This window comes from Symphalangus syndactylus, chromosome 5 (assembly GCF_028878055.3).
Source record: "Symphalangus syndactylus isolate Jambi chromosome 5, NHGRI_mSymSyn1-v2.1_pri, whole genome shotgun sequence".
Taxonomy (NCBI): domain Eukaryota; kingdom Metazoa; phylum Chordata; class Mammalia; order Primates; family Hylobatidae; genus Symphalangus; species Symphalangus syndactylus.
The window spans coordinates 123,543,106-123,566,885 of record NC_072427.2 but is presented as its reverse complement, the minus strand read 5'-3'; the positions used below and the strand labels follow the sequence as shown (position 1 = coordinate 123,566,885).

The 23,780-nt window shown below is 37.7% G+C and overlaps 1 protein-coding gene across 7 annotated transcripts in view; it reads left to right on the top strand.

Annotated features, from left to right (window-relative positions):
• Positions 1–23,780, top strand: part of GALK2 (galactokinase 2) — a 171,238-nt gene that overhangs the window by 18,735 nt on the left and 128,723 nt on the right. The window contains exon 1 of one of the 7 annotated variants that reach the window (XM_063640698.1): positions 19,107–19,129. The exons of 5 other annotated variants lie outside the window; for them this stretch is intronic. Coding sequence is in view for 1 of the 2 variants with exons in the window: in XM_055279055.2 (XP_055135030.1) it covers positions 19,748–19,767 (20 nt within the window). In the remaining variant the exon portion in view is untranslated. Of the gene's footprint in view, positions 1–19,106; positions 19,130–19,747; positions 19,768–23,780 lie in introns of those variants that run through there. One more of the 7 variants, XM_055279055.2, reaches the window with a different exon arrangement.

Below are 23,780 nucleotides of genomic sequence, written 5' to 3'. Positions count from 1 at the left end.
ATATGTATTTTTAATAGAAATCATTTATTCTATATATATTATAAATAGAGTTTCTAGTTTAACTTTATGACATCTTTTATTATGTAGACATTTTATAATTTATGCAGTGTAGTATGTTGAATAATAATGATGATAGCATCTTTGTCTTCACCCTTATTTTAATATGTCATCCAAATGACCACCAGAATGGTGAGACAGTAGAAAGGAGAGCTTTTTTGGCAATATCAGTTTGTAGACCAAAAAGAGAGCGTCTGCAGTGTGGACTGAAGGTGCTCTAACTTCGAGTAGGGAAGAGGAAGTTTGGGTTTTAGGCCCCACAGAGTCTGTCTTATCCAATAGAGTCATACATATTCAGCAGGTTTTGGGGAAAAGCTATACATATTTATGAGGGGAGCCAAGCACATGCGCAGTGGGTAAACATATATGTAACATACATCCCATGTTCACTTTGCGGCAGGTTTTAGCATTAAAATGAGGTGGAATTTGGCTCTTTACATAACAAGGTGAACTGTAGGACACAAAGACAATTAGTGCACAGCCTTTATAGGCTGGCTGAAACTGGCTTAAGGTCTGCAGTTGTTTATCAGAAAAGAATGTTTGTAAGGCTGGTTCTCTGTCCATTCAGAGTTGTAGTGGTCTGGATCATAAGTCAGAGTTAGGAGGTGTCCAATAGCTCCTATTGCTAGGGGGTTTAGCAAGAGTGTGGTTTTACTTGTAGCCATGAGAATTTAGGAAGTTGTCACACCTCGACCAGTAACTTTTGTTACCTTAACTTTAGAGTCCCCCTTACTTGATAAAGAGACATCTACTTTAGTTTCTCAGATCACAAATGGGAATGCTTCTAATATTTTGCCATCAAATATGATGTTTGCTGTTTCTGGTAAACATCCTTTATTAAATTAAGGACATGCCCTTTTCTAGTAGGTGAGAAAAGAAAAATAGCTCCGAGCCATCTGAGCTATGTTAAGGGAGGAGACCACCTCTCATATTGTCTTATGCCCAATTTCTGCCTCCAAAAAAAGAAGTAAAAACTAAAAGGCAGAAATGAAATCCACAAGCAGACAGCCCAGTGCCACACCCTGGCTGGTAGTTAAGATCAACCCCTGACCTAATCAGTTATTTGCATAAAAAAGCACTGTGAAGATCCCTGTCTTGTTCTGTTCCCTTCTAATTATCAGTGTATGCATTCCCCAGTCATGTACCCCCTGCTTGCTCAATTGATCATGACCCTCTCATGTGGACCCCCTTAGAGTTGTGATCTCTTAAAAGGGACAGGAATTGCTCACGCGGGGAGCTCGGCTCTTGAGACAGGAGTCTTGCCGATGCTCCCGGCCGAATAAACCCCTTCCTTCTTTAACTTGGTGTCTGAGGGGTTTTGTCTGCGGCTTGTCCTGCTACAATGTGAGATATGCAAAAATCTATCAGGCCCAGAGAGACATGAATATGGCTCTTTAGTCCCATCCCTCACCCTCCTGGAACCCATGTGCCAGGGGGCAATCATTTAAAGGCCTTTTGTTCCTGACTTCTCCTGTTCCTGCTTCCCGTTATCTTGATGTTCCTGTAATCTGTGATACAAAGAACAAAGTACAGCCAATCAATAGGTTATGCTATTTTAATGTAAATTCTTGGTAAACAAGTTAGGAACCACCCCATTTTTTTCCTTTAAAAACCACTAGTAACTACTGCTAATCAGAGGGTATATTCATGTTAACTTGAATCTATGTTCCTGGGTTGCAATCTTCAAACTTGGCCCAAATAAACTCTGTATTAAGTTTGCCTCACTTTTTTTGTCTTTAGATCAACACATGACAGAGATTTAAAAAGTTTTATATTTTATTTTAAAAAATAAGTAATGGCTATGAAAATACATTTGTTTCTTATTTGGATTTTTTGAGAGGATCATGAAGTCATAGAATTTTCCTCTTTTTATTCTGTTAGCATAGTTCATTTAATCAACAGATTTCTGGTGCTGATTACCTTCATATTCCTGGAATGAACTCTGCTTCGTCACATAGGTTATTTTAGGTGATTACTGCACTAAATTTACCAACATTTTATTTAGAGTTTTTCTATCTATTTCACAAGTGAGATTAGCCTATAGTTTGCTTTTGAGGGCCATTCTTGTCAGATGTAAACATCTGGGTTAGACTAGCCTAAAGTGAGATGGGAAACTTTCCACAGCTTCTATTATTTAGAACCATTTATAAAAAGAAAATACCACTTTTTCCTTGAAGGTCCAACTAACTTGTTATAACACTTTTTGGGCTTTGTTTCTGACAACTTTTCTATTTCTTTATTTTTAACCTCTTGTGTCAATTTTAGAAATTTGTATTTTTTTTAGAAAAATCAGCCATTTAAAAATTTTTAAACCTTTTTAAAATTTATGTTTGTCTATTATTTCTAGTATTGATTATGTTTAATGACACTCAAAGTTTTTTTCTATATTTTTTTTTAAATTGAAGAACCACCTTGTAATTTTTTTATCCAATCTGCTATTTTCCCCTGGTTCAATAAATTTTGCTTTTATCTGTTAATTTGCTTCTTCTAATTTATTTAATTACTTTTTGCTAAGTTCCTGTGTTATATGCATACTTTATTTATTTTCATTATTTATTTTTTTTCTTTTAAATAATTTATGTTAAACCTATTATACCACACAGTATGTTTTAAACACTGCCATATAACTCCCTAATCAGATAAAGCAAGGACAAAAAAGTTTATCTTATTAGAAACAAGATACATCATCACTTATAGTTTTCAAACATTATTGCACTTTAACTTTCATAATTTGACAAAGAATTCATGAAACAATCTACAGACTAGTTTTAACAGACAAATAATACTTGTAAGCAGACATGACTGTCCGAAATTATTTTTTAGGTATCAACTTTACAAACATTACTTACATTAGTGGTAACGGTGGAGTTGGAGAGTATTGTGCCTTTTCCAAGATGCACAGTGAGAATCACCAGGAGTGTGGTGGAACTTATGACCCTACCAAGGCCATGGATCTTTTGGCCTGCAGATGTCAGCCCATGCATCACCTTTTGCTTGTGGATTGGTTTGGTGATCCACTGGGTGGCAGGATTTTTTCTGAGAGCTTTATGGAGTGGATGAATGAGGATAACTTCAAACATTTTGTATGTTGAATCTTCACCAAAGTAAGAACTCAGGACTCTTAGCCGGGCATGGTGGCTCATGCCTGTAATCCCAGCACTTTGGGAGGCCAAGGTGAGTGGATCACTTGAGGCCAGGAGTTCGAGACCAGCCTGGCCAACATGGTGAAACCCTGTTTCTACTAAACATATAAAAATTAGCTGGGTGTGGTGGTGCACGCCTATAATCCCAGCTACTCGGGAGGCTGAGGCATGAGAATTGGTTGAACCCAGGAGGCGGAGGTTGCAGTGAGTGGAGATTGTGCCACTGCACTCCAGCCTGGGTGACAGAGCAAGACTCTGTCTCAAAAAAAAAAAAAAAAGAAATATATATATATGTATATATAGAAATAAAATGTATAAATATGTCTGTGTATATGTATAAATAAAAATATATGTACATTATATATGTGTGTGTGTGTATATATACATATATATGTATACATATATACATATATATATATGTATATATATATGAATTCAGGACTCTTAGAACCCCACAGTGGTGTCCAGCTCTCTTGTCTTCAATGGACTTCGAGCATACTTTAGCTGGTTAACACCACAGTGGACAGGCTTGCTATAAGCTGCACCCTTAGGAACTGGGCATTTTCGGCCACCATGGCGCACACGAATCCTATATATAACGTAAACTTGCTTGGCCTTGTAGCCCTGTCGGTGCACTTTTTTGGGCTGGGTGGGATGTGGAGCCCTGTGGTAGAGCAGAGAGCTGTCAGTACTGCTAGCAGGGACTCTCCGAAGAAAGTGCATGGTATCAGACTGCTGCTTCCTTCATAGCTCCTGAATGTACTTGTATGCAGTTATCTTGGCTTACCTGATGGCTGTTGCCAGATGGAAAGGAAAGAGCCTTTCTCCCCCATTATTTATTTTCTTATATGAATAGAAGGCTAGAAAATTTTCTGAGTGCTATTATGGTTGTGTCTCATGGGTTTTGATATGTAGACCTCTCATTATTTTCAAAATAGCTATAGCTGTGGCCTTAATTTCCACTTTCCTTCAGCTTCTTGCTCATTAATTTGCTCTTTAACTCTTTTCATTCTTCTATTCAACCTATCTACTATTTTTATTTTCACCATCATAACCTTGTTTTCTAAGATCTCTAATATAATTATAGTTTTATTTTTATGTTTAATTTTTGATCTTGGAGAAATTTATTGTGATGAAAGGAACAAAACAGAGATTCAAATTCACCCTCCTTTCCCAATGGTAATTACCATACTTTGAAGTTCCATCTCTAACATATATTAAATTCTCAAATATAACAGTAATAATAGTAATAACTAATAATTATTTTATACTTATAAAACCCTCAAACAAACCTTTGCAGTGAGTTCTAGTATTAGCCTCGGTTTGTAGATGAAGAAAGTTGAGGCATGGAGCAACTCATACAAATTAACATAAAAATTCATGTTATAACCAATTGTTCTTAAATTAGTATTAAAAATTAACATTTTCTGTAATGCCATGCCTCGATATCCTGATATTGAAGAGAAAAGAAGCACAGACAGGATGGGGGACTTGCCCAAGGTCACAGTGGAAGACTGAAAATACATGTCATAGCTCCTGAAATTTTAATTCATTCATTTCTACAGTTAGCCACATGGTCTGAGAGAATCAGTCCTTTTATTAAAGTCCATTTCATTCATGACAGTCATAGCTTTGTTTCTCAACTTCTGTTACTGATACTGCTATTCTTTTTTCTTTGTTTCTTTCTTTTTTTTTTTTTTTTTTTAAGATTTTAAGTCAAAAGAGCATTCAGAGCACCAGAGCCAGCAATTTGTGCTGCAATACTTTGGCCAATTCCCCCTTTAACAGTATGATCTTTGTAGGATCTCTTATTTTCATATTGAAATGCTCATTGCATTTTTTGGAGGGCATACTTTCAGTGACTGCATTAAGACACAAGGTCTTGTTGGTAGCTCACCTAGAGGTAAAATACAGCTACTTCCCCCAATTACAGCCCTACCATTCATTATTAGAGGGTTAGGTATGAAGTTTAGAAAAACACTGTACACTTCAGTTCTTTCTGTTCTTAGAGAAAAATGCTTTCCTTGTTTCCTTTTATAGCCTCCATGCATTTGAATTTCAAAGGTAGGAATGTTGTATAGTAAGCCTCTTGGCGATGAAGCAGTTATAAGTCATGAACAGACTGCCTTCCCAAGGAAGTCTAGGAAAATGACAAAGTTTTATAATTCAAAATAATTTCATTAAGACACATTTTAGGAGACTTATTCTAACTCTGCTGTTAGCACTTCATGTTATTTGTGTTTGCAGTTCTTATAAAAACAAATTAATAAGGATTCAAGTTCAGGAGAACTTGAATTTCATCTGTATATGATTTTCACAGGCAGAAACATTAACCCTTATTAAGGCTAGCAGGATTATCTAAACCAGCAAAGTGGGAGTTATACTTATTGCTCTCTTTCCCACATTTAATTGTACCAATTCCTTTGGATTTGACATTTTAAATATCACCTTAATTTCACCCTTCTCTACCTATAGCTTTAAAGTACTTTCAGCATTTCTCTCTAGATATATTACAATGAACTGCTATTAGATCTCTTTATTTCTACAATCCAAATTCCACACACTACCTAGTGAGCTTTTTCAAATGCAAAATTGATGATTTACTTCATTTTTAAACGTCTGTTCACATCCATTGCCTGTATCTTAAAAGCCAGGTTTCTCAATATGGCATAATAAGGGCCTTTAAGATCTGAGACTTGATAGTCTCCAACCTCCTCCCCTCCTTTTCTCTTCTGATGTTTTTAGAAACCTAACTGTAGTTTTCTGAATGCTGTATGCTTGGGCCTTTTCATGTCAATTGCCTAGAATGCTTCACCCTACCCCACCTGTCTGACATCATCCTTTAAAATTTATTTCAAACATTACCACCTCTTTGGGTAATGTACCTTCCCTCTTTTTGATTTATCTTACCACTCATATCATATTCTGTCATAGCAGAGACTAAATGATGTTTCTCTGTGCTCCCAAAGGACTGTATTTGGCCAACTTATCACTCTGTATTGTCCCACTGTATTGTGAATTTTGGCTTACCTATTTTCCTCTTTTGCTAGACCGATCCTTCCTTCCTTCCTTCCTTCCTTCCTTCCTTCCTTCCTTCCTTCCTTCTTTCCTTCCCTCCCTCCCTCCCTTTCCTTCCTTTTCTTTCCTTCCTCTTCCCTCCCCCCTCCCCTCATCTCCTCTTCTTTCTTTTGAGACAGGGTCTCATTCTGTTGCCCAGATTGAAGTGCAGTGGCACAATTATGGCTCACTGCAGCCTTGACTTCCTGGTGATTCTCCCACCTCAGCCTCCTGAGTAGCTAGGACTACAGGCATGCATGCACCATGGTGCCCAGCTAATTTTTTGTATTTTTTGTAGAGATGGGGTTTTGCCTTGTTGCTCAGGCTGGTCTGGAATTCTTGAGCTCAAGTGATCTGCCTTGGCCTCCCAAAGTGCTGGGATTACATACATGGGCCACCGCACCTGGCCAACTTTTAAATTTCTTAAGGCCAAGGATTCTTATTCATCTCCTTTCAAAGAGTACTTAGTAAAGCATCAGTAAGTGTTTCTTTTTTAAAAAAAGACTTTTTTTTTTTTTTTGAAACGGAGTCTCACTCTGTTGCCTAGGCTGGAGTGCAGTGGTGCTGTGGCACGATCTCGGCTCACTGCAGCCTCCACCTACTGGGTTCAAGTGATTCTTGTGCCTCAGCCTCCTGAGTAGCTGGGATTACAGGAGCCTGCCACCATGCCTGGCTAATTTTTGTATTAAAAAAATGGTTTTTTATTTTGAAATATTTTTAGACTTATAGAAAAGTCAAATAATAGTTGAAAAAATTACTGTATATTCCTCTCCCAAATTCCTTAAACTTAACATTTTACCACATTTGCTTTATCATTATCTGTTTTAATTTTTTTTAATTTTTAATTTTTATGGGTACATAATATAGATGTATATATTTATGGGGTACATGAGATATTTTGGTACAGGCATACAATGTATAATAATCCCATCAGGGTAAATAGTGTATGCATCACCTCAAGCATTTATCATTTCTTTGTGTTATAAACATTCCAATTATAATCTTTTAGTTATTATAAAATGTAAAATAAATTTTTGTTGACTATAACTGTTATGCTATCAAATACTAGATCTTATTCATTCTATCTAACTATATTTTTGTACCTATTAGCCATCCCCACTCCCTCATCTCTGCTACCCTTCGCAACCTCTGGTAACCGTCATTCTACTCTCTTTCTCCATGAGTTCAATTGTTTTAATTTTTAGCTCCTGCAGATGAATGAGAACGTATGAAGTTTGTATTTCCGTGCATGACTTATTTCACTTAACATAATGTCCCCCAGATCCATCCATGTTGTTGCAAATGACAGGATCTCATTCTTTTTTATGGCTGAGTAGTACTCCATTGTGTGTATATGCCACGTTTCTTTATCCATTTATCTGTTGCTGGACACTTAGGTTGCCTCCAAATCTTGGCTATTGTAAATGGTACTGCAATAAACATAGAGTGCAGGTATCTTTTCAATACACTGATTTCCTTTTGGATATATACCTAGCAGTGGGATTGCTGGATCATAAGGTAGTTCTATTTTTAATTTTTTGAAGAACCTCTCAACTGTTCTCAATAGTAGTTGTACTAATTCACATTTCCACCAACAGTGTATGAGGATTCTCTTTTCTCCACATCCTTACCAGCATTTGTTATTACCTGTTTTTTGGATGAAAGCTATTGTAGCTTGGGTGAGATGATATCTTATTGCAGTTTTAATTTGCATTTCTCTGATGATCAATGATGTTAATCACTTTTTCATATACCTGTTTGCCATTTTTACATCTTTTGAAAAATATTCAGATCTTTTGCCCATTTTTGAATAGAATTATTACATTTTTTCCTATTACATTGTTTAAGCTCATTACATTTTCTGGTTTTTAATCCCTGTCAGATAGTTTGCAAATATTTTTTCTCATTCTGTAGGTTGTCTCTTCACTGCGTTGGTTTTTTCCTTTGCTGTGCAGAAGCTTTTTAACTTGATGTGATCTGGCCGGGCGCGGTGGCTCACGCTTGTAATCCCAGCACTTTGGGAGGCCGAGGCGGGTGGATCACGAGATCAGGAGATCGAGACCACAGTGAAACCCTGTCTCTACTAAAAATACAAAAAAAATTAGCCGGGCGTGGTGGCGGGCGCCTGTAGTCCCAGCTACTCGGAGAGGCTGAGGCAGGAGAATGGCGGGAACCCGGGAGGCGGAGCTTGCAGTGAGCAGAGATTGCGCCACTGCACTCCAGCCTGGGCGACAGAGCGAGACTCCGTCTCAAGAAAAAAAAAACAACAACAACAAAAAACAACTTGATGTGATCTGATTTGTCCATTTTTGCTTTGGTAGCCTTTACTTTCAGGACATTAGACAAAAAAATCTTTGCTCAAACCAATGTCCTGGATGTTTCCCCAATGTTTTTTGTCTATCTTTTCAAAATACTAACTTCTCCTTTTGTTTATCTTTTGTATTTTTTGCTTTAATTTTATTTATTTCCACTCTCATCTTTATTATTTCTTTTCTTATACTAATTTCAGGTTTGGCTTTCTCTTGTTTTTCCATGTTAAGATGCGTCATTAGGTCATTTATTTGGTGTTTTTCTACTTTTTTGATGTAGGCATTTATTTTTATAAACTTTCCTCTTAGCATTCCATCACTGTAACCCAAAGGTTTTGCTGTGTTGTGTTTCCATTTTTATTTGTTTCAAGAAATTTTTAAATTTTCTTCTTAACTTCTTCATTGACCTACTGGTCATTCAGGAACATATTGTTTAATTGTGTTTGTGTAGTTTCTAAAGTTCCTCTTATTGATTTCTAGTCTGATTCCATTGTTGTCAAAAAAGATACATGATATGATTTCATTTTTTTGAATTTTTAAAGACTAGTTTTGGCTGGGCGCGGTGGCTCATGCCTGTAATCCCAGCACTTTGGGAGGCCAAGGCGGGCGGATCACTTGAAGTCGGGAGTTTGAGACCAGCCTGACCAACGAGAAACCCCGACTTTACTAAAAATACAAAATTAGCCAGGCGTAGTAGCGCATGCCTGTGATCCCAGCTACTTGGGAGGCTGAGGCAGGAGAATGGCTTGAACCCGGGAGGTGGAGGTTGTGGTGAGCCAAGATCACGCCATTGCACTCCAGCCTGGGCAACAAGAGTGAAACTTTGTCTCAAAAAAAAAAAAAAAAAAAAGACTAGTTTTGTGGCCTAACGTATGTTCTGTTTTTGATAATGAACCATGTGCTGAGGAGAGGAATGTGTATTCTGCCACCGTCGGATGAAATGTTCTGTAAATAACTATGAGGTCCATTCGGTATAGTGCAGATTATGTCTCGTGTTTCTTTGTTGATTTTCTGTCTGGATGATCTGTCCAATGCTGAAAGTGGAGTGTTGAAGTGGAGTGTAGCTACACCTGCTCATTTTTGGTTTCCATTGGCATGGAATATCTTTTTTCATCCCTTTTCTTTTTCAGTCTATGTGTGTCTTTAGAAGTGAAGTTTGTTTCTTGTAGGCAAGAGATCATTGGATTTTGTTTTGTTTTTAATCCATTCAGCCATTCTATGTTTTTTGACTGGAGAGCTGAGTCCATTTACGTTCAATGTTATTGTTGATAAGTAAGGACTTTTCTGCCATTTTATTACTGTGTTCTTGTTGTTTTATAGTCTTCTCTTCCTTCCTTCCTGTCTTGCTTTTTGTGAAGGTGATTTTCTCTGGTTTCTAATTTCTAGCTTTTTATTTTTTGTGTATCTGTTTTGTGTTTTTTATTTGAGGTTACCATGAGGCTTGCAAGTAACATCACCCATTTTTTTAAAGTGATATTAATACCGATTACAAAAAGAAACAAACAAGAAAAGAGAAAACTAATAAAAACACTTCATCTACCTTCTTTTTTAACTTTTTGTTGTTTTTATTCATATCTTATTGTCTGTGTCTTGAGAAGTTATTGTAGTTATTATTTTTGATGGGTTCATGTTTTAGTCTTTCTACTCAAGATATAAGTAGTATACATAACACAATTATAGTGTTATGATGTTCTGTGTTTGTGTCCTTCTTATTACCAGTGAATTTTCTATCTTCAGATGATTTCTTTTTTAAAAAAATTAACTTTTACTGTTGATATGTGGGTACGTGTGCACATTTGTTATATGGGAATATTGTGTGATGCTGGGGTTTGGGGCCTGTATCCTGTCATTCAGGTAATAAGCATAGTACCTGGTAGTTTTTCAACCCATACCCCACTCCTCTCCTCCCTCTAGTAGTCTGGAGTGTCTTTTGTTTCCATGTTTATGTCCATGTGTGCTCAATGTTTAGCTCTTACTTATAAGTAAGAACATGTGATATTTTGTTTTCTGTTTGTGTGTTTATTTGCTTAGGATAATGGCTTTCCACTGCATCCATTTTACTGCAAAGAATATGGTATTACTCTTTTTTATGGCTGTGTAGTATTACAGGGTGTTTATGTGCCACATTTTCTTTATCCAGTCTACCATTGATAGGCACCTGGGTTTGATTCCATGTCTTTCTTATTGTGAATAGCACAGCAATGAACACATGAGTACATTTGTCTTTTTGGTAGAATGATTTATTTTCCTTTGGATGTATACCCAGTAATGGGATTGCTGGGTCAAATGGTAGGTCTGTTTTAAGTTCTTTGAAGAAACTCCAGACACTGGCTAATTGACATTTCCATCAACAGTGTATAAATGTCCCCTTTTTCTCTGCAGCCTCATCAGCATCTGTTAGTTTTTGACACGTTTTGGTAACAGCCGTTCTGACTAGTGTGAGATGGGCATCTCATTGTGGTTTTGGTTTTGATTTGCATTTCTGCACATGATTTCTTATTGCTTATTAACAACCTTTTCTCTCAGTTTGAAGTTTCTTCAGCATTTCTTGTAGGATATGTCTGCTGTCAGTGATAGCAGTTTTTGTCCGTCTCAGAAAGTCTTTGTTTCTTTTTCATGTTTGAAGGATATTTTTGCTGGATGTACTATTCTAAGATAAACATTTTTTTCTTTCAGCACTTTAAGTATGTCTTGCCATTCTCTCCTAGCCTGTAAGGTTTCCACTGAGAAGTGTGCTGACAGTTGTAATGGAGCTCCTTTATATGTTACTGGTTTCTTTTCTCTTCCTGCTTTTAGGATCCTTTCTTTATCCTTGACCTTTGGGAGTTTGATTAGTAAATGTCTTGAGGTAGTCTTATTTGGGTTAAATCTGCTTGGTGTTCCATAACCTTCTTGTATTTGAATATTGATGTATTTCTCTAGGTTTAGAAAGTTCTCTTTTATTATCCCTTTGAATAAACATCCTATCCCAGTCTCTCTCACTCTCTATGCTTTTTCAGGCCAATAAATCTTAGACTTGCCCTTTAGAGGCTATTTTCTGTAACTTGTCGGCATGCTATATTCTTTTTTATTCTTTTTTCTTTTGTGTCCTCTCACTGCGTATTTTCAAATACCCTGCCTTCAAGCTCACTAATTCTTTCTTCTACTTGATCAATTCTGCTATTGAGTGACTCTGATGCATTCTTCAGTATTTCAGTTGTTTCACTCTAGAATTTCTGTTTGTTTCTTTTAAATTATTTTAATCTATTTGTTAAATTTATCTGATAGGATTCTGAATTTTTTCTCTGTATTATCCTGAATTTTTTTTCTTTTTTTTTTTTTTTTTTGAGACGGAGTCTCACTCTGTCGCCAGGCTGGAGTGCAGTGGTGCAATCTCAGCTTACTGCAACCTCCGCCTCCCGGGTTCAAATGATTCTCCTGCCTCAGCCTCCCAGTAGCTGGGACTACAGGTGTGCGCAAGCACACCCAGCTAATTTTTGTATTTTTAGTAGAGATGGGGTTTCACTATGTTGGCCAGGATGGTCTCAATCTCTTGACCTCATGATCCACCCACCTTGGCCTCCCAAAGTGCTGGGATTACAGGTGCGAGCCACTGCGCCTGGTCTATTATCCTGAATTTTGCTGAGCTTCCTCAAAACAGCTATTTTGAATTCTCTGTATGAAAGGTCACTTGTCTCTGCCACTCTGGGAACGGCCACTGGTGCCTCATTTAGTTCATTTGGTGATGTCATATTTTCCTTGATGGTCTTGATGCTTGTGGATGTTCACTAATGTCTGGACATAGAAGACTCAAGTATTTATGATAGTCTTTGCAGTCTAGAATTATTTGTATCCTTTTTGGGCAGGCTTTCTAGGTATTTGAAGGGAATTGAGTATTACGATCTAAGTCTTTGGTCACTGCAGCTATATCTTTATTAGGGGGTACCCCATACCCAGTAACACTGTGTCTCTTGCTTTCTTGTAGAGGTACTGCCTTGGTAGTGTTGGGTAAGTTCTGGGAGAATTCCCTGGATTACCAGGCAGAGTCTGTTATTCTTTACCATTATTTTCCCCCAAACAGAATTTCTTTCTCCATGCTGAGTTTCCTGGAGTTGGGGGATGGGAGACACAAGTACCCTTGTGGCCACTGTCACTGGGACTGCACTAGGTCAGACCCAAAGTTCACACTGCACTGGGTCTTTCCTGAGGCCTGCAGAAACCATGTCATGGTTACCACTGATGCTCCCTCAAGGCCCAAGCAGGTGGCAAACCCAGCCAGACTTGTGGCCTTCTCTTTAGGGTGATGAGCTCCCCCTCAGCCCAGGATTGGTCCAGAAATGCTGTCTAGGAGTCAGGGCATAGAGTAAGGAACCTTAGGAATCTACTTGGTGCTCTATTCCACTGTGGCTGAGCTGGCACCCAAGCTGCAAGACAAAGTCCTTCCCACTCTTCCCTCCTCTTTCCTTAAGCAGAAGTATTTCCCTGTGGCCACCTCCCCCAGCCTGTAGCAAGTAATGCCTGGTTATTGCTGATGTTTACTGCCTGGCTACCACTGTTTACCCAAGGACTCTTCTGTCAGCTTGTAGTACATGCTGCTGGGCCTGGGATGCTCCCTTCAGGGTAGTGAGCTCCTCTCTGGTCCAGCACAGGTCCAAAAATGCCATCCAGGAGCCAAGTCCTAGAATTGTGGACCCCCGGAGCCCTTGGGTGGTCTGCATCACAGTAACCAGGCTGGTACCCATGCTTCAGGACAAAGTTCCCTTTAATCTTCCTTCTTTCCTCAAGCAGAATGAGTCTCTTCCCATGGCCATCACACTGGGAATGCACAGGGTCACCCAAGGCCTATGACAAGTACTACCTGGCAACCACTGATGTTTATTCAAGGTCTGACAGCTCTTTAGTCAGCAGGTGATGAATTCTCCCAGGACTAGTTCTTTCTCTTCAAGGCAGATTCCCCTCTGGCCCAGGATGTGTAGAAATGTTGTCAGGGTTTACAGCCTTATAAAGGCTTAGAGTGCCTTTCAGATTTCTTTAGGAACCTGTTGTGCTTTAGCCCATGGTGGTTGGGCTAGCCAGAACTTACTTTCAGGCTGCTGGGATGGGCAATTTCCCTCTAGCTAGGGCTGGTCTAAATGCTCCTTCCCTGTGCACTGGCTGATTTGTGCACTGTGTTACTTTCTACTGTTACAGGACAGCACTGAATTCCAAAGCAAAGCCCCATAATCACTGTACTCCTCCATGTGCACAGATTCTCTCTCCATGCTACATGGCCACCACCATTGCTGGGGGATAAGAGAGGGGTGGTGTCAATGATTCAAGACTATCTTTCCAACCATCTTCAGTGTCTCTTTCCTTGACATGATTTTAAAACCAGATATTGTGATTACTCACCTGATTTTGGGTTCTTAAGAAGGTGCTTTCTTCTGTGGATAGATAGTTGTTCAACTTGGTATTTCTGCAAGAGGGTGATCCCTAGAGGGTTCTATTCGGTTATCTTGCTCCTATCCCCTTATAATTTTTTTCCTGAATAGTTCGAGATTAAGTTGAGGACCTGATTCCTGTTAGAAGACAAAATATTAACTAATTTAATTAAATGCTCTAATTAGCTTTTATTATTATGTTCAATTCCTGAATTGGGCAGCATCTAAAAATAGAGAGGTGCTAGGCTAGGCATGGCAGAACAGTTGGTTTTTACAAAATAGCTTGAAGAAGAACAAGGAAACAGCATAATAAAAAGCAGATTGGTTAACATCAGGTTACTTCAGGTTCTTTTTCTTATAAGAGTTAAAACAGAGGGGATTTCCTTACCATGCAGGCTAAAACTGGCCTGTTTAGGAATTTGGCTACCATGGATCCCCTGCTTTTTTATAGATCAGATAAACAATTTAGTTTTGGTTTGGTGATGTGGAACTTTAGCAAGAATGACTCCATTTTGGTTTGGTTTACTGGGGCCTAGTGGAGGAACTCAGCCCAAAACAATGGTCTTCCATAAATTTTATTTAACATGCTCTTTTAACCTTAAATACTTGAATGCGTATTTCCTAAACACAAGTACATTCTTTTATATAATGGGAGCATAATGATTAAAATTAGGAAATTAACATTGATAGGACAGTATTATCTAATTGACAGACCTGAAGTGTTACCAGTTATCCTACTAATGTTCTTTATAGGAAAATACAGCATACATTGGTGAATACATTCCAAGACCCCTCAGTGGATGCCTGAAACCACAGATAGTACTGAATCCTATATATACTATTTGCTTTTTTCCTATATATAAATACCTATGATAAAATTTAATTTATAAATTAGGCATAGCAAGAGATTAACAATAATAACTAAAAATAAAATAGAGTAATTTTAACAATATGCCAGCATCACTACTCATAGGCTTTGGGGTCATTATTAAGTAAAATTATGGTTACTTGAACACAAGCACTGCCATATAGAGACAATACAGAGTCAAGCTGATAATGAGATGACTACCAAGTGACTAGTAGGTGGGTAGCATATATAGTGTGGATATGCTGGACAAAGGGAAGACTCATGTCCTGGGCAGGACAAAATGGGACAGTGTGAGATTTTATTATGCTACTCAGAATGGTGTGCAATTTAAAACTTAGGAGTTGTTTATTTCTGTATTTTTCCATTTAATATTTTCAGACCATGGTTGACAGCAGATAACCGAAGCCACAGAAAACAAAACCACAAATAAGGGTGGACTGCTATATGTTTTCGTGTTTCAAGATCCAATCTAGGATGTATGCTATACTTACTTGTTGCCTCTTTAATCTTTTTTATTGTGGAATACTTCCTCAGCCTTTCTATGTGTTTTATGAGCAGCTATTTTATAGAATATTCCTCAGTTTGAGTTTTAGGGAAAATTGTGAAAAACTTCGAAATGGACCAAAAGATTATCAGGTATCGTCAAAGGAAAACTAGAAGTTGTCTAGTATACGCTTTCAAATTATCTGATTTCTATGTGAGTTCTGAGGCTTTCATTGTATTCATGGATTCATGGTATTTTACAACTCTATAGGTCATATAAAACTGATAGCAATGCAAATGATTTTTTTTTCCATAGAAATTGCGAATTGCGTCTGATGGAATGCAACTGATTGCCCCCTGGCTGTTAATGTTTTCAATTTGTTTTGTATATATTTCTAAATGCATATTGGCCATTCCTTATTTTACTGTATATGGGTGAGACTTTGGATTCTTTTTTCTGTTTGGTTATGACATCTTACCAGTTCTGTCATTAATTACTGAGATAAATAAAATCTTTAACATATGTTCATTTTATATGTCATGATGATATTTGTCAAAAGACAAAAGCACAACAAATTTAGTTTTGTTAAAGCAAATTAAATATGGCCTGAGAAGGCCTCTCTACTTCTATATTTGAGTTCTTGTAGATGAACTGCAACCTAACTTAATAGGTAGACAAGATTGAAAACCTAACTTGAGAGTATGCTCCTGTAACAATAGTTGATTCTTGGCCAATCCCAGCAGCCGTACTTCAACCAGTCATACACTGCTGAGTATTCAAACTGTGTTAGAATAAGGCAAATGTAGAACTGTAAGGAATTCAGTTGTTTCTGTATCTCACTTCTGATTTCTGTGTTACTTCTCTTTTTTTGTCTATAAATTTGTTCTGACCATGAGGCATCCCTAGAGTCTCTCCGAATCTACTGTGATTCTGGGGGCTGTCCAGTTCATGAATTGTTCATTGCTCAGTTAAACCCCTTTAAATTTAATTTGACTGAAGTTTTTCTTTTAACAGTTTAAAGACCTTACTTGGTGTTATTTGCAATTCTAGAATTGGGCAGCACTTCGTTCTATAAAATAGAATAAGTGTTCCAATGGGCTAAACAGAGGAGGTTGGTTTTATAGACAAAGGACTGAAAAAAGCAGAAACAAAGAACAAAAAGTGGATTGGTCATTTTAATGTTAATTTCCTATTAAGGGAGGAATAGGGAAAAAAATAATACAAAAATTACTGGTTGGTCAACATCAGGCTACTTAGGTTACTTTTTGTTGTTAAAGGCAGAGGGAACTTTATTATTATGCTGACTGAGACTGGTCTGTTTGGGAAATTTGGCTATTGTCTCTCTCTCTCTCCTGACTTCTTGGAAAGTCAGATAACTTAGTTTTGGTTTGCTGATGTGGAACTTTAGTACCAGTACTACATTTTGGTTTGGTCTGTTGGGTCTAGTGCAACAGCTTAGTCTAAAACAATGGCTTCCTATAATTTTCATTTAACATACTTTAAAGAAATTTCTCCCTTAATGAGTTTGTCTAATATTTCTTCATGGTTAGATTCAGCTTATGTATTTTTAGGAGGAATACAACAAAAGTGATTTTGTTTCTTTTTTTTTTTTTTTTTTGAGACGGAGTCTCGCTCTGTCGCCCGGGCTGGAGTGCAGTGGCGCAATCTCGGCTCACTGCAAGCTCCGCCTCCTGGGTTCACGCCATTCTCTTGCCTCAGCCTCTCCGACTAGCTGGGACTACAGGCGCCCGCCACCACGCCTGGCTAACTTTTTGTATTTTTAGTAGAGACGGGGTTTCACCGTGGTCTCGATTTCCTGACCTCGTGATCCGCCCGCCTCGGCCTCCCAAAGTGCTGGGATTACAGGTGTGAGCCACCATGCCTGACCTGTTTATACCTTTTACACATTTTTCTATCAAGGCTTTGGTCTTTTTTCACATGGTTTTTAAGAGGCTTTTTTTTTTTTTTTTAAATGTAAGGGATATTATCTGTTTATCTATAATATATGTTATTTTCTGTTTGTTGTTTTTTAAATTTTGTAGTGTTTTTGCCATAAACGTTTTAAAATATTTTTATATAGTCAACTCTATCAAATTAAAAAAATTTGCCTCTGTATTTTGAGTCATATTAGAAAACCTTCCCTTAAGCCTGCGTTATATTGAAATTCACTTGTGTTTTCTTCTAGTTTTCTGTAGTTTCTTTTTTACATTTAGACTCCTGATCCATTTGGAGATTATTGTTGTGTATGGTGTAAGATATGGATCTAATTTTACCTTTTCCCAGAAGTCTAACCAATTGTACTAGCACTCTATTTTTTTTATTTTTATTTTTATTTTTTTTGAGATGGAGTCTCGCTCTGTTGCCCAGGCTGGAGTGCAGTGGCGCAATCTCAGCTCACGGCAACCTGTGCCTTCTGGGTTCAAGTGACTCTTCTGCCTTAGCCTTCCAAGTAGCTGGGATTACAGGCACGTGCCAACATGCCCAGCTAATTTTTTGTATTTTTAGTAGAGACGGGGTTTCACCGTGTTAGCCAGGATGGTCTCGATCTCTTGACCTCGTGATCTGCCCACCTCAGCCTCCAAATGTGCTGGGATTACAGGTGTGATGTACTAGCATTCTTTATTAAAAATTTACCTTTGTAGGCTGGGTGCAGAGGCTCATGCCTGTAATCCTAGCACTTTGGAAGGCCGAGTAGGGGAGATCACGTGGTCAGGAGTTCGAGACCAGCCTGGCCAATATGGTGAAACCCCATCTCTACTAAAAATACAAAAATTATCCAGGTGTGGTGGCATGTGCCGGTAGTCACAGCTACTCGGGAGGCTGAGGCAGAAGAATCACTTGAACCAGGGAGGCGGATGTTGGAGTGAGTTGAGATCCGCCACTGCATTCCAGCCTAGGTGACAGAGCGAGACTACATCTCAAAAAAAAAAAATTTACCTTTGTGTGATGATTTGAGATGCCACCATCATCATATATTAAATTTTTATTTGAATCTGTTTCTGGACATGATATTATTCCACTGAAGTCTGCTAGTTTATTTATGTGCTGATATCTCACTGTTTTCATTACGGAGGCCTTATAGTATGTTTTAATGTTTGGTAAGGTTACTCCTCTCTCAAAGCAGGGTTTTTTTGTTTTTGTTTTTTCTTTTTTTAGTGTTTTGCCTACTATTGTTACATATTTGTTTCTCTTTTCTTTTCTTTTTTTTTTTTTTTGAGATGGAGTTTCACTGTTATTGCCTGGGCTGGAGTGCAATGGTGCAATCTTGGCTCACTGCAACCTCTGCTTCCCAGGTTTAAGCGATTCTCCTGCCTCAGCCTCCCGAGTAGCTAGGATTACAAGCATGTGCCACCATGCCCAGCTAATTTTGTATTTATACTAGATATGGGGTTTCTCCATGTTGGTCAGGCTGGTCTTGAACTCCCGCCCTCAGATGATCCGCCTGCCTTGGCTTCCCAAAATGCTTGGATTACAGGCGTGAGCCACCATGCCTGGCTACATATTTGTTTTTCATAAGATCTTTTTAGCTAACTTGTCTATCTCCATAAGAAAAGCTTATTGGTATTTTTTGGGAGATTTAGTTGAATTTGTAAATTAACTTTGGGAGAACTACATCTTTATGATGTTGTATCATCTTATCCAAAACAAGGATATCTTTTCATTTCTTTTTTTTTTTTTTTGAGATGGATCTCACACTGTCGCCTGTGCTGGAGGCTAGAGCGCAAGTGGCACGATCTGGGCTCACTGCAACCTCTGCCTCCTGGGTTGAAGTGATTCTCCTGCCTCAGCCTCCGGAGTAGCTGGGATTACAGGTGCGTGCCACCATGCCTGGCTAATTTTTTGTATTTTTAGTAGAGATGGTGTTTCACTATGTTGGCAAGGCTGGTCTGGAACTCTTGACCTCATGATCCATCCACCTCGGCCTCCCAAAGTGCTGGGATTACAGGCATGAGCTACAGTGCCCAGCCTGTTTCTTTTAAGTCTATTTGTCTTTCAAGAATGTTTAAAAACTCTTCTTAAATAGATTTTGCACGTTTATTAAGTTTGTTTGTAAGCATTTAGTGTTTTTTGGTGCTAACATTAATGATATTTTCTTTACCATTCTAGTCTCTAATTGGTTTTTGTTTTTGCATATGAAGTCTACTGATTTCTGTATGTTAATCTTACATCCTGTTACCTTCATGAATTCTTTTATTATTCAGGTTGGTTTTATCATTAATTCTCTGTGGTTTTCCAGAAGTTTATTACTGACATTATAAGGCTTTCTTGGGGAGCATGGCAGGTTGCCTAAGCTGGTCCAAAACTGGTTAGAAAGAGCAGGGAAAGGAGACTGACTTGGGGTTTTTATGATGGTTAGAGGGTAGAGCCAGGGAGAGGATTTCTACATGTGGTTTGGCTGGTGGCAAAAGAGAGGGGCTTTTTTTTTTTTAATGCCTTTGCTTAATGTGAAGTAGAAAGGGGAAAGAGGGAGAGTTAAGGTCGAAAAGCTGGCAGTAGTCAAACATCAAAAATGGAATCAGACTATTATAGTTTCTGATATATTTGGATAGAGGTCTGCAAAGTCATTTCTTATTTAAAAAAAAGTCTTCTGTTTAGTAGTATTTTCCCTTTGTTACTTTTTTATTTTGTACATTTGTGCTTTATCCCCCATATTATTAATTCATTAGCTAATGGCTTATTTTGTTAACTTTTTTCCTCAAACCGCAGGCTTTGAATTTATTGATTTAGGTCTGCTGTTTTCTACTCCCCATATCATTACTTTCTGTTCTTACCTTTTTGTGTCATTCTTTTTATTTTCTAGCTTATGGAGCTGAGAATTTAGCCTTTTATTAACATTTTTCATTTTTACTGCTAAAGTGTTTAGAGCTATGGAGTTTTCTGACTGCTTTAAATGTATCCCATATATTTTTTATGAGTAGAGCTTTTAATGTTATCATTATTTTTAGATTCTATCTTTCACTTCATTTCCCCTTTCACCCAAGAGTTGTTTAAAAGACACTTAAGAAATTTGTAGGTAGGAAGACCTTTTTGTTATTTTTCTTGTTAATAATTTCTAGTTCTATTGCATTGAGTGTTGTTTGTATTATTTCTACTTTATGGAATTTACTAATGTTTCATTGTAACCAAATATATGATCAGTATTTGTGAATGTTCCATGTACTCTTGAGAAGTTAGATTGCCTATTATCAGGGTAAAATGTTTGATGTAAGTATACATCCATAAAATTTACTTTATCAAGTTTATTGAGTCTTTTCTCTGTGTTTTTGGACTCCTTGATCTACTAAGGTGCCTTATAATCTCTTATTGTTAATGTATTTCTACCTGTATTGCCTTACATTGCCTTGTAGTTTTGCCTTATACAAGTGATTACTGTTTCATTTGGGATATTTCTTAACTGTCATATCTTCATTTTGATTTGTGGCTGTCAGTATTAAGAAATATCCTTCTGGTAGGCTGAGGCAGGAGGATCACTTGAAGCCAGAAGTTTGAGACCAGCCTAGGCAACATAGTGAGACTATGCCTCTACAAAAAATTAAAAAATATTTTAGCTAGGCATGGCAGCATGCCTCTGTAGTTCTGCTGAGGCTGAGACCGCAGGATTGCCTGATCCCAGGAGTTCTAGGCTGCAGTGAGCCATGATCATGCCACTGCCCATTGAACTTTAGCCTGGGCAACAGAGCGAGTCCCTATCTCTCTCTCTCTAAAGAAAGGTATCCTTCTATGCACATTTAATGTGTAAGCTTAAATTCTACAATTTTGATCAGGATTACTACTTGTTTTCTTATTGTTTTCATTTGCCTATAATATCTTTGCCCATTTCTTGATATTTAGTCTTTCGGAATCACCTTGTTTTAGTTATGTGTCTAGTATACAGCATAATACATTCAGTCGTGTTTTAGGAGCAAAATTGCAAATCTTTATGTTTTAATAGTTGAGGCTCATTCACATTTATTAATGTGACTAATATGTTTGATTTCAGTTCTGTCATATTATTTTATACAGGTTGAGTATCCCTTATCCAAAATGCTTGAGACTAGAAGTTTTTCAGATTTCAGATTTATTGGATTTTGGAATATTTACGTATACGTAATGAGATATCTTGGGGATAGCACCCAAATCTAAACATGAAATTTATTTGTTTCATATACACTTTATTCACATAGCGTGAAGGTAGTTTTATACAATATTTTAAATAATTTTATTTATGAAAGTTTGTGTTAAATACTTAAATGTGGAATTTTCCACTTATGACGTCATGTCCATGCTTAAAAACTTCAAATTTTGGAATGATTTGGATTTTGAAATTTTGAATTAGGGATGCTCAACCTGTAATTATCTACTGTGGTACATTTTATGTTTTTCTTTATCTACCAGATATTTTTCTTTTCTCCTTTAGTTTTGAAATTTCTGTGGTATTTAAGAAGATTTATGTTTTTGTTTTATTGGTTACCTTTGTACTTATATTTCTAAACACCCTTAGAAAATAGGGGGATATTTTCTTATTTAACTTCTACTATCTGCTTTGTCAGTTTTTTTTTTTCCAGTGGTGGTTGTTGAAAAGCACTAATATTTTATGTCATTCTATCTCAAATCCAGACAAATAACCTCAGTTGTTTCAACAAACTTCTTTATAAAATAGAAGAAGCTGGGCAGAGAGCAGCAAGATTTATCAACAGCATCATTAAAATTACCCAGTGCACTAACATTACTTCCTATCCTGACATAAACTAAACACTTAATTACCTACCATCTCTCATTGCTTGTGATGTATTCTTTTTTTTTTTTTTTTTTGAGATGGAGTTTCACTCTTGTTGCCCAGGCTGGAGTGCAATGGTGTGGCCTCTGCTCACTGCAACCTCCACCTGGGCCCGTAATCCCAGCTTGTGATGTATTCTTATTCACCTGCTACAGACTGGAAATGATATTGAACCCAGGAACTAAGATATAACTACCATTTATTAAACACATACTTCATGCCAATGCTGGGCTGGACACTGTTCCAAATGACCTTATTAATCTTCCCAACAAATCTATGGGATACATGTTTCTATCCCATTTAAAGGTGAATGAGATTAATGAATTTCATCATGTGTAGAGAAGAGTTTTAAGCCCAGGTCTACCTGACTGCACAGGCCCTGTTCTTTGTTTTTGTTTGTTTGTTTAATAATACCTTGTATATGCCTGTACTATAACTTAAAAAAAGTCATTGCTTTGTGAGTGTTTTTGGGTATCTTTTAACTTTTACCTCTTGCCTATTTAGTAATCAATGAGCTTATTCTACTTTCCTCTTTTTCTTTCCTACACCTCCCGTTTTTTAATAGGTGGACCTTTTCTTTCTCATAGTAGTTTTAGATTAATCTTAGTTTTGGTGGCTCCCTTCTTTTCTCTTTATTTTACTCAATTTTCCCTCTGTCCCCCTCTTCCCCTCCCCTCCCCCTCCCCTCTCCCTCCCTCCCTCCCTCCTTGCCTGCCTGCCTGCCTGCCTGCCTGCCTTCCCTCCTTCCTTCCTTCCTTCCTTCCTTCCTTCCTTCCTTCCTTCCTTCCTTCCTTCCTTTAATGATGCTGTTGATAAATTTTGCTTCCTTCCTTCCTTCCTCTTTCATTCTTTCCTTTTTTTTCAGAGACAAGGTCTCATGTTGCCCAGGCTAGAGTGCAGTGGCTACTCGATCAGTGCGGCAGTTTTGACCTGCTCCATTTCCCTCCTAGGTTGGTTTACTCCTCCTTAGGCAACGTGGTAATCCCTTGGCCTCCACAGGTCACCATATTCAAGCCCAACTTAGTGCAGACACCTGGACAGCATAGCCCACTGCAGCCCAGAACTTCTAGGCTCAAGCGATCCTTCTGCTTTAGCCTCCAGAGTAGCTGGAACTTCAGGCAAACCCAGGGCGCCCGGCTTTTTTGCTTAATTTTTGTTTCACTATGTTTTGTAGTTCACTAATGTTTTGTAGTTCACTATGGTCTTCTTTTCTCCCTTCTTCTTTTTTCCCCCTATTATAGATAACTTAAAGTTTGACATTTTGTCTTCTAGTTATACTGAAGACAAAGTTTTTGTATACTTTTATTTGTTCTTGTTTTGTTTTTTGAGGATATATAGAGAAAGATTTAGGCAGCCGCATCTGCCAGGTAGTCCAGTAGATGTATTTTGAGTGATATGCTAGCGATATGAGTTATTGTCTCCCTGCTGCGTTCTTTTGTTCTCATCCACAGCTTCTGCTGAAGGAGTAAACACAAGTGATCATATTTGTAACTAAAACAGGTGACCTTATTTGTACTAAATGACCTCACCCTTTGGCCACAGATGTTTAGACCTGTATGGATACAGGACCTAAACTCTGCCAAGCTGATTATCTTTTGAGGATTTGAACGAAAGGACACAGAAATGTAATCAGTTAGTATAGGATGCTGGAGCTGTTAAGTCTTGTAGAGTCAAGGCCACAGTGTCATGAAAACTGAAGGTATGGA